This window comes from Cinclus cinclus, chromosome 3 (assembly GCF_963662255.1).
Source record: "Cinclus cinclus chromosome 3, bCinCin1.1, whole genome shotgun sequence".
Classification (NCBI taxonomy): Eukaryota; Metazoa; Chordata; class Aves; order Passeriformes; family Cinclidae; genus Cinclus; species Cinclus cinclus.
The window spans coordinates 79,430,253-79,442,471 of NC_085048.1; the positions used below are offsets into that span (position 1 = coordinate 79,430,253).

Below are 12,219 nucleotides of genomic sequence, written 5' to 3' on the forward strand. Positions count from 1 at the left end.
TACTTACTGGGATATATAGCCCTAGTATCATTACAGTTTTGAGAAAATTCAGACTGATTCCTAAAACATCTAAGTTGGGCGTTCCATTGATTGCAATTGCTCAAAGATTGCTGAATGCCCCTCCAAGGCAGATTCATCACTAACCTGTAGGTGTAGATATCTAGAATCAGTTCTTTAGGCCCTGCATACAGATGTTCCAATATCCAACGCCGCATTAAAATATTTAATGTGTTTGAAAGCTTATCTATAGAGAAAATCTCTATTACTGCACTTATGTTTTCATATTACTTGAAATGCAATGTCAGCTAAAAGTTGTTCTGAAGCTTCTGTGGCATATTTCCTGTACAGCTTATGCCAAGCTGATGGAAGTCCCTTTCTTTGGGTATTCATACTTCAGATTTTCCTAGAGTAGCTGGGTTCTTCAAGGTTGTGATTTTTATTTTGTGTGTCAGTGAGACAGAAAACTGGCATTCCCTCAGATATATTTTTGTACTTCACAAGTTTTTTTTTATGTCACTGGACATATAAGTGAGAAAACCTATCAAGAAAAGCTGAGAAAATAATGAAAATTACATCTGCTATTATATATTTATATTAGCTCTTCCCCGAGTGTGCTTTTTGCAGTTCCTGGGTAGGCCTTCAGCTTCATGCTTTTTCTTTGACCATTCATTTCTTAAATTTATCCACTAATAGAGATAGATGTTAACTTCTGTTATTGCTGGGCTTGTTTTTGGTACAGGTTTTGGGTGATGACTGCTTAGAAACTAAAACAGCATAGACAGGAAAATGCAGGATATTTGCCAGGTGAAGTAAAGCACACAGGCCAAATACACAGCTAACTGCCTAATGTTTAAATAACTACTAAGGTTAATTACTGAGAAACTCACAGTATGACTGTAAATTAACACATTTTAAAAATTTGCTAGAAGACCTAAAAGTAAGCATAGTAACCTGCATAATGATTTCACTAACAGCTAGACTGCTGTCAATTCTTTTGGTAATGAATTACATCATTGCAGCATTAAGCAAATGTCAAAATACATTTTTCTGTGAGAATCCTCTGGCTTTAGGTACCTTGGTTCTTCCTAATAGCAGGGTTTCAGATATGCATATTGCCATTCCCTATTACCTCGTTGCAAATTGGATGAAAACAAATGCAGACTGAAATAATAGTTATTGAGTGGTTGTAGTACTGCATAGCTGCTTGGCAGAACTGTTAGGTCTATGTCTCAGGGTTGCTTTACAGCACGAATCGACACTGCTTTCCAAAACACAAGCCCTACCTCCCTCTATAGGTGTGATAAGGAAAATCAGACAAAGTCGATCTGCAGTTTAGCACATTCAGCCTGTGTCATATGTGTAACCTCATAAATGAATGAAAGTTATGCAGACCTGTATAGAAAGCATTTATTTCACGGGTTTTGAGCACCGATATTTCAGATTAATGCCCTTAGTTAATTCTGCAGGTGTTCTGCTTTTTCTATTTTATCTGGTCCCTCTAACTCATGGTTCTGACAAAAAGTAATCTGGGTGTATGGGGTACATTCTCAGTGAGAACCACCACCAGAACTTAGAGCTGCCCAGCAGCAAGTGGCCCAGTCATATTTCTTTGTATTCAGATCACAGTGAAATTAAGAAATACATACAGATGCCATAAATAAAATGGCCTTTTGAGGATGTCTTTTGACTGCATCATTGTAACGTCCTTTGTAAACCAAACTGTTCAATGTTTCGTGTGCAAGTATCGAAAGTGAGGGTGCCAGGAGGATGGAGCCAGGCTCTGCTCAGTGGTGCCAGGCAATAGGGCAGGAGGCAATGGGCAGAAACTGATGCACAGGAAGCTCCACCTGAGCTCGAGGAAGATCTTCTGTACTGTGTGTGTGACTGAGCACTGCAACAGATTGGCCAGAGAGGTTGTGGAGTCCCCCTGCCTGGAAATATTCAAGCTCCCTCCGGATGCAGACGTGTGCCAGGTGCCCTGGGAGGGCGCTGCTTCAGCAGAGCGGATCCGCCAGGTGACGCACCGTACTCCCTTCCAGCCTGACCCACTCCGGACTTCTGTGATATGTATCATGAACTGCCTCCTCAGGCAAAGGGCTGCCCTGCGCCTCTCAGTGCGGCTGTGTTGTGCCGTGCCGTGCCGTGCCGGACCGGACCAGGGCTCGGCTGTGCCGCAAGCCCGGCCCCATCCCCGCCGGTCCAGCTCCTTCCCGCCGCGGGCCCGCCTGGCCCTTGCCCTGATTAAAGATGGCGGCGGCAGCGCCCGGTCACGTGCCGGCGGGCGGGGCGGCTCGCGCTCTCCTCTCCGGCGGCGGCCGCGCGGCAGGATGGAGCCGGCGGCGCTGGAGCGCTTCCACAGCCCGGGCAAGGGCAGCGGCCTCCGCTCCCGCCGGAGGGTGCGGCCCGGAGAGCTGCTCTACCGCGACCTGCCCTTCGCCTACGTCCTCACCAAGGAGCAGCTGGGCAGCGTGTGCGAGCGCTGCCTGCGCAGGTACCGGCGGGAACGCGCCGCACCGCCGCCAGCCCCGCCCGGGCAGCGCCGCCCCTTCCGCCGGGGCGGGGCCGCGCTGTGCATGCGGGGCGCGGAGAGCAGCCGGATGGGATGGGATGGGATGGGATGGGATGGGATGGGATGGGATGGGATGGGATGGGATGGGATGAGGGTGGAAGTGGGGATAGGTGCGGGTACGTGCTCCGGGGAGGAGCCAGTCTCCGGCTGTGCCGGTCTCCTCGGCCATGTGGTGCCAGGGCTATGGTGCGAGGCTACCGCTCAGGTGCTCCCGAGCGCTGTGGTGAAGGAAAGGGGAGCTGTGCTGGGCTGAGCAGGCTCCAGCCTCCGTGAAATAGGCAGCGGGCGGTGTTGGAGTCTGGTGTCGCCTACCCCGGTTTATCCCGTTAAGGAGCACGTGGCTTTGAGACATGCCTTCGATGAGTTCCTGCCTTCCTCCCGAAAATCCTTACGAGTGGAAACCGACAAACGCGTAGTAACTTTCTGTGTTTGTTCAGAAGGAAACAAACAATACTCTTTTCTAGTCTGGAGTGGTTTCCCAGCAAGCAGGATTGTGGTAGAGGTTAAAGGACCGTCTGTGTGTTAATACCTGAAACATGCTGCTAGATGAGCCAAACCCCTGCATAATTGCCAAGATATGAAGAAGAGAGGCGGGAGAAAAATTTTCTTTTTTAGGTTTTTGCTTTGATTTTTGCTTAGGTTGCTTTTTTTTTTTGGGGGGGGGTGGGGAAGGGGGTTATGTTGAAAATACTTGAAGTTTTGTTTGTTGAAACAGTCCAGGTGATTTGCTTCATGTCCTTTACACAGGGCATCTCCACTTCTATTTAAAGATACGAGGTTGTGGTTCTCATTTAATCAAAGAAAAAGTTGACAATGTATTCCAGGTGATGCTCTCATCTTATAAGATGCATCTTGCATCTTCAGCATATTGAAAAATTATCCCAACCAAAGCAAAAACTCAACAAAAACTTCTCCAAAAAAACCCCGCCCAATTAAACACCAAACTCAAAAGATTTTTAGCTACTGTATCTGTGAAGTCTGACTTGTGACATCGGGATGGTGACTGAACATTTTCCGCTTGCAGACTTCAGAGGACAGGCGGAGTGCATCAGTAAGTGGAATAAAGTGCATCTGAGGTGTTTGGATGTAGGCATGTAACCAGGACATGTTTTATAGGGAGAAATAATGGTATTACCAACTTGTTACATCACGAGAGGTTATTAATTCATGGGGTGTTTTTTTTTTTCTATATAGTGCCAACAGTTAAATTTAAAAAAAGTAAATAAGGAAGTAAAAAAATATATTTCCCCCAATCTGACTTCCTTAGCAAAATATGCTGTGGCTAGACAAAGTTTATAGATCAAGACTGTCCAAGCTGACATTTGTCTGTTTAAAGGAGATGTATACATCCATACAGAGATCTCAAATTTTTTTTGGCAATGTATAGAAATTAGGCAAATGGTGAAGTACTACTAAACTGTGATATGAAATAGAACTGTTTCATCGATCTGGTTGAATCTGGTGTGGTCTTAGTTCAAAGTGAGGTATCAGCAAAATGTTACTACTCTCTTCCAGGACTACAGATAGAAGTCATGCTGTCCGCTACTGCTCCTGTTTTTCACTCCGATCTTTAGGTGGCAGTACAGGAACACAAATTAAAAAAAGATCTAGTTCTTAATGTTAATTTAGTGTTTTAGTGCTCCTTTTAAATATGCAATTAATGTTTGAGGCGTTACACTGTGTAATTCTACATGTGTAGAATGTGTAATTCTGTGCTTGCGTTTGTCTCTGTGCTTTTAGTAGTGAATGTTTGGTGCAGTTTTAGGCTGTATGAGAAGTGCTGGGTGAGCCAGAAGATGGGTAGTGAAGTGCAGAGTACCTTCCTTCTGGACTGCCTACTGAGAGGCAGCATGGTCTTGCCAGGATTTAAGGTCACAGGCTTGTGATGGTGCTGACTTACTCTATGACCTTGGCCAAGTACCTGCAGCAAGGGTCTAATGTACCAAAGCAGGGTAAGGTTGGCTGTTGGGGGCAGTTTGCTGCTCTGTTTTAGAAAGGAAAGCTGTTGGGGGTTGGTTCTTTCCCTTTTCCCTCTGTGGAATTTTCCCCATTGTCATGCTAAGATACCTGTTGACTGGGCCCTGGTGACAAGGGGGAGGAGAGAGAAGAGGGAAACCCCTCGATATCCAAACATCCAGAAGAGCAGACGGAAGGCTCTGGCTCGGCCCATTTCCCCCGCGGAGTTCGGACGAGAAGGACGATCGCCGCCTCCTGCCTCTCTGTCCCATCCCTGCGTCGGGAAACCACCATCGGACCCTGCCCGGCTGTCTTCTCGCTGTGAACTACCACCATCCAGCACTCTGCTGAGCATCGGAACCCACACCGTGAGCAGAGAGCTCTCTCCATCTCTCTCTCCCCCTGGGACAGCGCTGCCATCACCCCCAGCCCTCCTGCGGCTCTGCGGGACCCGCCCGCCCCCAGCACCAGGAACTGCAGCTCAGGGAAAAGGTGCCTGCAGCCAAAAAACACTGGGACTGAGTTACTGTTCTGTTTGTGGGTAATTTCATAGCTGTTGTTGTTCTTGTTTGTCTTGTTAGATATACTAGTAAAGAACTGTTATTCCTACCCCCATATCTTTGCCTGAGAGCTCCCTTAATTTCAAAATCATAATAATCTGTAGGAAGGAAGGATCACATTTTTCAGTCCAAAGGGAGGCTTCTGCTTTCCTTAACAAACACCTGTCTTTCAAACCAGGACAAAAGCTCAGATAGTGCAGTAGCTCTGCTTAATATTATCTTAATTAGAGTGAATATTACTGTGGATTTAAAGTGCTGAAGTATTTATATACAAGGATATATATATATATATATATATATATATATATGTACACACACTTAATGCTTCTAATAGTAGAAAGATTAACAACCCTTCCTTATCTTACTGGACTGTTGGTATTGTTTTTATACTGACAGTAAGTTTTTCAGTTGTTGTTGTTAGGTGTACATCATATGTAGAGCAGATGGCAGATTTTTGTCACTGTCTCCCCTTTTGTGATTTCTTCTTACTTCAACTAGAGCCTTGTATTTTCTAATGAAGAGGTTCATGATGTTTTTTTGTACATGGGCTAAAATGCTTTGCTGTAGATGGTTTAATATGATAACATAACTGTTTGAATGGTATTCTGTTAGCAATTATTAAAAATTGAATGTTGACAGTGCGTATTTCTATGGAAGCCGTGTCTTAGGAAAACATGATGTATTGCATGATGGTACCTTTTTTGCAAGAGTATCAGTAGTGTGACAAAATTTGAGTGGCCAGCATTTTTTCCAACAATTTTGGGAAAGCAACAGAAAATATTTTTTTTCTCTTACTAATTAAAAGTTTTCTATATGGTTTCTTCCATGCTTTAATACCTCTTTAATGTTGGTCTGACTCTCAGATTTTGAATTGAAAATATACCCGGCCTTTTATAGATTGGGAATCAAAATTAAGTGAAAGTCAATGATACCTCTGGTGTTTGTTTACTTTTCACAGAACATTTCTGTGATGCTTTGCAGTTATAAGACTCCACTGCAAGAAAATTTAAGTCCTAGTTGATACTTAGGAGCGAGGAAACAAACTTTATTGAATCTGAGTCTCAGAAAAAGTGGGAAAACAGAGGTAGCACCATCCTATTTCAAAATGCTATACCATTTATGCCTTTAAGGGAAATGTATATATGAGAGGAAGTAATGAATAACATTATGTATAGACTATGAAATAAAAGGCATTAGTGTTTCTCATTTGGGTAAGGTCACAGGTTCAGACTCTGGAGGTGGGTTAAGAGGAAGTATGAACGCATTTTTGAATGACTACAAGTTTTCTAAACATATTTAGAAGGAGAAAAACATTAAAGCTAGCAGTGGTGATAATCTAGATGTGACAGCAAGCATTATTGCAGTATGGGAAATATAACCAAGCCTGAATTGTTGGGTGATTACAGGGTACGAAACACAGGCTAGCAATTGTGTGCACCTTGCTTGATTTCACCTGACTTAAAAATAGCCAAATGGAAACATCTTTACCTTCAGAATTGTGCATTCAGTCCTGTCTCTTCAGCACTGACACACTCTTAAATTGCTGCTTTGTTATTACCATTACTACTATTATGACTACTGCTACCAGTGCAATATTGTGTTACTTCATCACTGTGAAAGTTGGCATAACCTTGTTAAAGTATGGAGTGTCGAAGTTAATGACCGTGAGGTTTTAACCACGGTGTGGAATTTTTTTAAGTAGAGAGAAGCAGGGTTTGACTCAGAAAGAGAGTGACAAGGGGGGTGGTTGTGATTGTGTGATCCTTCCTACCACTGTGTCTGTGGCTTAGAGTGGTGTGGTTCTGCCTGAGGACAGCTAGTTGGTCACTGTTCAAGTGTACCCCTTTCACACTGCACCAGGGAGGTCAAGAGAGGAGAGGCGCTCATTGTTTTGGCTCTTTAGCAATGGGAGTTTCTCCACGAAGCTTCTGTCATTCACTAATAAAGCTAAGATGCTTCCTTAAGCACCAAAGAGAGCATCTCTTTTTAGCACAGCACCTGAGTTCTGCTGCTCCCAGCTTTGCTGGGTGATTAGGTGCAAGCTAATGGATCCTCTTTGTTATATGATGTTTAGCATGTATGAGACTTCCAGTAATGCACGAGGCTATAAAATCTACACTGCCTCCTTATTTATATCTGAAAAATACTTCTGTTGCTGGTTAATACAGAAGTAGCTCTAAATTTAAGCTAATTTCTTGAATTTTTTTTGCTCTAGCTGTTCCTAGTATATGTATATTTTGTTCTACAGGGATTCTAAAGTGTGGAAAATGATTATTTGATGATGCATTCTTTGGCTTTTAACTTTTCATCAGTTCTCATCAAATAAAGAGAGTTAAGTATTATAGTTCTAGATATAAAACAATATCCATGTTTTATAGTTTGCATGTATAAAAATGTATTTTTCCCTCCTGTAGAATATTGTATTTCTGTGATTGTTTGTCAAATGTAACAACGTTTTAAAAATTCCTTAAACATACTATCTAAGAACATGATCCTTAGGCTTACCACATAAATGAATGAAGTTGGTCAGCATGACTTGTGCCATGTCAATAAGGTTTTTAAATATGTGATATGTGGTGTATTTGGTGTCCCTTCAGTGCCAGTCAAAATTCTAGACAAAGTTCCAGTAGTTTTCAAGATGTGTATCTTCTTGTGGAGTAGAGGGATATATAAAAAAAAAAAATCTATTAATCACAACGTGAGTGTTAGGACCAGATATGTTTTTGTGCTTCCAGGATAGGATAATCCTGGGAATAATATGCTGTAGTTTGATGGAGAATCCTGACAGTTATGAGTGAAATTGCAGCACTGACTCTTGATGACCTGAAGTGTGAAGTAAGAGCAAAGCATGTGAAACAAAATTTTATGTGAGACAGAAGCTATACAAAGCATTATAATTTCAGGTTCTGTGTACATTAGCGAGAATGTTTCCCAAGACCCAAGAAGTTGAACTCCACCACCACAACCATCAGTAACATTTCTCTCTCTAGCTGAATGATAGCCTGAAAAAAGGCAGCATTTTCCTTGGAAGAGATTCTCCCTCCCCCATCTCAACTTACTCCCATAGTGTTGAAGCAACTTTATGAAAAACAGTATAGGAAATGCTTTTTATTCTGCCCTTGTGCCAGCTGGAGTCATAGAAGTAGCTTTCAGGCTGTTGTCCCATGCTGCCAGGAAAATCTTTTGTGAGCGAGAATGAAGATATAGACTGTGCTTTCCTGCAGTGTCTTGTCCAGAGAAGGTCTGTAGCAGAAACTACACTTCAGTCTCCACCTCCCATCCTTTTGTTTGGAGTCAGGTTGAAGCGGGGGAAGAAAGAAGTTCTGGCATTCAGGAGAGCATTTGTAAGAAGTTGTCCTGGCCTGCCTGTTGATTTGGTTTACTTCCCTCACAGCACCCTTTTTAGTATGGTCAGGAGTTTCATGTGTTACCGTTAGGAATATCCCTTGGTAGGTGTTTTTGTCTGACTGTTTATTTATCCTGGAGCCTTGTTTTGAGAATGTAATTCAAGTTCTGTTAGCTGTAAACAGTTTTGTTTTTTTCATTGTGTAGTATTTTGGTCTTCAGTTGGTGCCTCCTCACTGCTTGGGATATTCTGGGCTTGCTTTAGGTAATGTATGGGTCATGCTAATCTTCCTTTCCTCCCCTGCCTTGTGGTCTTGAGACTGTTGTTCATGTCTGCTGCTGCCAATCTGGCTCTGCTCCTGTTAATAATAGGAGAAACAGAAAAGGGAGAGACATTGCAAATTCTCCCAGGTCAAGAGTTTTTATTGCCATGCCTGTCATTTATAGAAAATGAAAATTTTAGACATGTCTTAAAGGGCCCTAAAGCAATTAATGTGTTGGGATTTTGTGTATACAGTTTTCATGCTTATACTGCTCTGTAATTTGAAAGGTATTGTATCAAAATTGTTGTCCTGTCAAGCTGTGACTGACCATTTAAGCTGTAGTCATCTTGTAGATTTTTCTTAATTTACGTTTTACTGTGTATCTGTAGTCCACACCTGATATTCCTGTTATGCATGGTGGAGTCTCTTATATTAATATTTTAAAATATTAATATGCTCTGTATAAATACTCTTTGCTTGTGGTTATTGATAAAATGATGAAAATAAGTTTGTGGATTGGATTGTCTTTAGTATGCATTTCCTTAGGTTGAACTGTAATTGTGCAAGTACAAAATTATAATAAGCACTAGAAGGGAAAACATAAGTGATTAAAATATGGTAACCTCTAGCTAATGTAACAACACAATTAGTTCCAGATATTTCCCAAAGAAAGTTTTTAATTATGTGTGAGTTACTCAAAGTTTTGTACTGCATTAAGAATTTGTTGTTTAAATTCTTTAAGAACTGTTACTGATATCTTGTGCATAGGTATTGGTATTCATGAGTTGTTAGTTGTTACTTCCATTGTGGCTGTCCTTAAAAGCCACTCTGTGCTTTTGCCTGTATGGTGTATGCAATGATGCTGTTTTCCCTTGAAGAACCTTGCTGTTTTCAGAACCAGTTTCAGAACCAGTTGCAACAGCTGCTTTGAATTATCCAAAATTAGATGGGTGAGGCTGATAGAATGTTCTGCATGTCTCTCTGCCCCAGCCATTCACATTTTGAAGTGGGTTATGACTGCATGACAAGTTACCTGATGTGCTGGCTGGGAGCTGCTGAAAGGGCAGGCATTCTTACTGCTCTCCCGAGTCCTTGCTCTCCTTCCTGCATGCACCTTCTGCTTCTCATTTGGCACTTTGCTGGTCATATGACCTATGGTACACTGGTGCAGAGAGATAAACTGGCAGAAAACATACTTCACCAAAATGGAAAAGTCTTTGTGCCCTTGAATCACCTTATTGCTGGGAGAACAGAGTTGAAGTGGCCCTTGAATGGGAGTCAAGGTCTGATGGTCAGGGCTGTGCTGTCTGGCAGTAGCTGGCCTTTTGTCTGCTGTAGCTAACGATGAAACTCTAAGAAGGACACCTGGAGGAATTTCAGAGCTCTTAAAAATATCTTTAGGATAAGTAGGGCTTTCAGGCGTGCAGGATTGACTGGCTTGGTAGTGTTGAGGACAGTTTTTCCTGCCTTGTAGTCCAGCCTAGTCCTGGACTGTGAGACCCCACCCTCATTTCTTTACCAAGGCATGTTTCAGTCATATTTTAATACCTCAGAAGCGTATCCTAGCTTCACTTTAGCAGAAGAAACACTGCAGACGTTTGCAGTTGTTTCTTACCACAAAGAAAATACTTTCTCTTTGACTGAAGTCTTGGATCTGTGGGAGTTTATCAACTTTTTTGACTTCATTTTTGAAACTGATTTTACTCATTTCAGGATCTGTGCTTAATTCCAGCAATCACAGTTCTCACAGCATCTCTGTGGCTGGCTGGAAGATTTTATTTGGAGGCCAAGTGAAAGCTTTGAATCATTCCCAAGGGTGTCCTGATGACTGTAGGGTCATTGTCAAGTGGCACAGTTGATCAAACACCAGTGATTCCTAGGCTAACTCAAGCCACAATCCCCTGTTCATGCAATATTTAGCTTTCCTGTTTATCATCATAACTGCTAGGTGCCTTCAGCTCAGGGTTTGCTTTATTATTAATTTAATTGTTCAAGACTAAGTTAAATTAAAGACTGAGTATTTTTTTTAGGTATGTTCTTGGCCTCTCAGTTCCTCCTGCTGCAGTCAATAGGTAGGAAACACAATTTTGGTTTCACTCAGGGTGGGCTTGCCCTGGCTGTTCATGTAGTATTTGTGTGCTGTCTGTGCCACGAGGTTTAAGTATTCAAAGCAAAAAAAGCCAGCAAGTGTGTGGAGCACTACTTATGAGGGTGTGATTAGGAGTGGTTCTGATCTCACAATCACAGATGTGGAAGTGCAGAAAAGGAGTAAAAGATCATCACTAAGTAAAAAGAGGAAATGAAATCAATCTTGTCAACTGTAAACCCCTTCTTACAATTCACCCAAATATGTCTCATTCATAAAATCTAATTCAAATATCTCATTCAACTGCTCGGAGTGTTCTCTGGTGACCTGAAAAGACAACTTCTTTGGTGTTGGCATTCTTGGTAGTGGGAACGAGCATAGGAGAATAGGCGGAAAGAAGCTGAGATGTTTGGTGAAGCATGGTCCTCAGGGAGGAGGGATTTGTCTCAGGATATACTGAGCATGAAATAAACTGTCTGTGTTTCTTAGGGTAAAATACTTGTTCAGTGTGTTTTGTGCTTCTCAGGCAGAAACTTGTTTTTATTTATTAGTCAAGAAGAGCTTGGAAGCAGCTCACTTTAACATAAAGGTTCAAACTGGAGTGCTGTTTTTTTTGTTTGTTTTTTTTTTTGGTTTTTTTTTTTTTGTTTGGTTTTCTTTTTTTTTTTTTCCCTGTTGTGCTAAGTACTACTCCTCCCTGGTAAGATAAACTGTTACACCTTTCTGTGGCCTGGCTCCTGCTTTCCATCACAGAAACAGAGCCTGTTACTCCTTCTGAGATAAGTGGTGTACCAAGGAAGATTGCTGTGTATAAAAGTACATCTCCTAAATTTTCTCTCCTCCATTTCTATGCACCTTGTGGGTGAGAAATAAATTCCACTTTGCAGATCATTGTGTTTGAAATCTTTATTGAATATTATATAGGATAAGAAAGTTTTTGCCAGGCTAGTACACTACAGTTTAATTTCCTTTGGAAAAAAAAGGTTTTTTTGATCAAACTCTGGATACACATATTTTAAGCATTGAGTGAATGTTGGCGTGGGTTTATACTTTGTGTAGCTGGCTTTGATTTCTGTGGTGTATTGATTCCAAGTCCTCCAGCTGTTGAAAGTGTTTTAGTCCAGATTTCTGAAAAAGCAAAAACAGATTGAAAGATTTGAAAGAAAAAAATGAAGTGGGACAGAAAACCACTTCAGAGATTTATGCATCTATGTTGGTTTAGCAAATGAGATTGGGTACTCAGCTATTTATGAATTTTATCCACTTGTCATATTAAAACAGTCGTAATAGTTGATATTCCTGCATAACAGATGGAATAGCCATGGAAGCAATTTCTTGAAATACTGTTTGAAACTCAACACGTGGTGATTGATTTATCCTTTTCCTTTGCCCCAGGAAAATGAGGCTACACAGTAATCCACACAATATAGCTATGAAATG

The 12,219-nt window shown here is 41.8% G+C and overlaps 1 protein-coding gene across 1 annotated transcript in view; it reads left to right on the forward strand.

The window, feature by feature from the left end:
* The first annotated feature begins 2,327 nt into the window (after nt 1-2,327).
* Nucleotides 2,328-12,219, forward strand: part of SMYD3 (SET and MYND domain containing 3) — a 388,177-nt gene continuing 378,285 nt past the window's right edge. Inside the window, 1 exon segment of the mRNA XM_062489198.1 lies at nt 2,328-2,491. Within this exon segment, the coding sequence (XP_062345182.1) occupies nt 2,328-2,491 (164 nt within the window).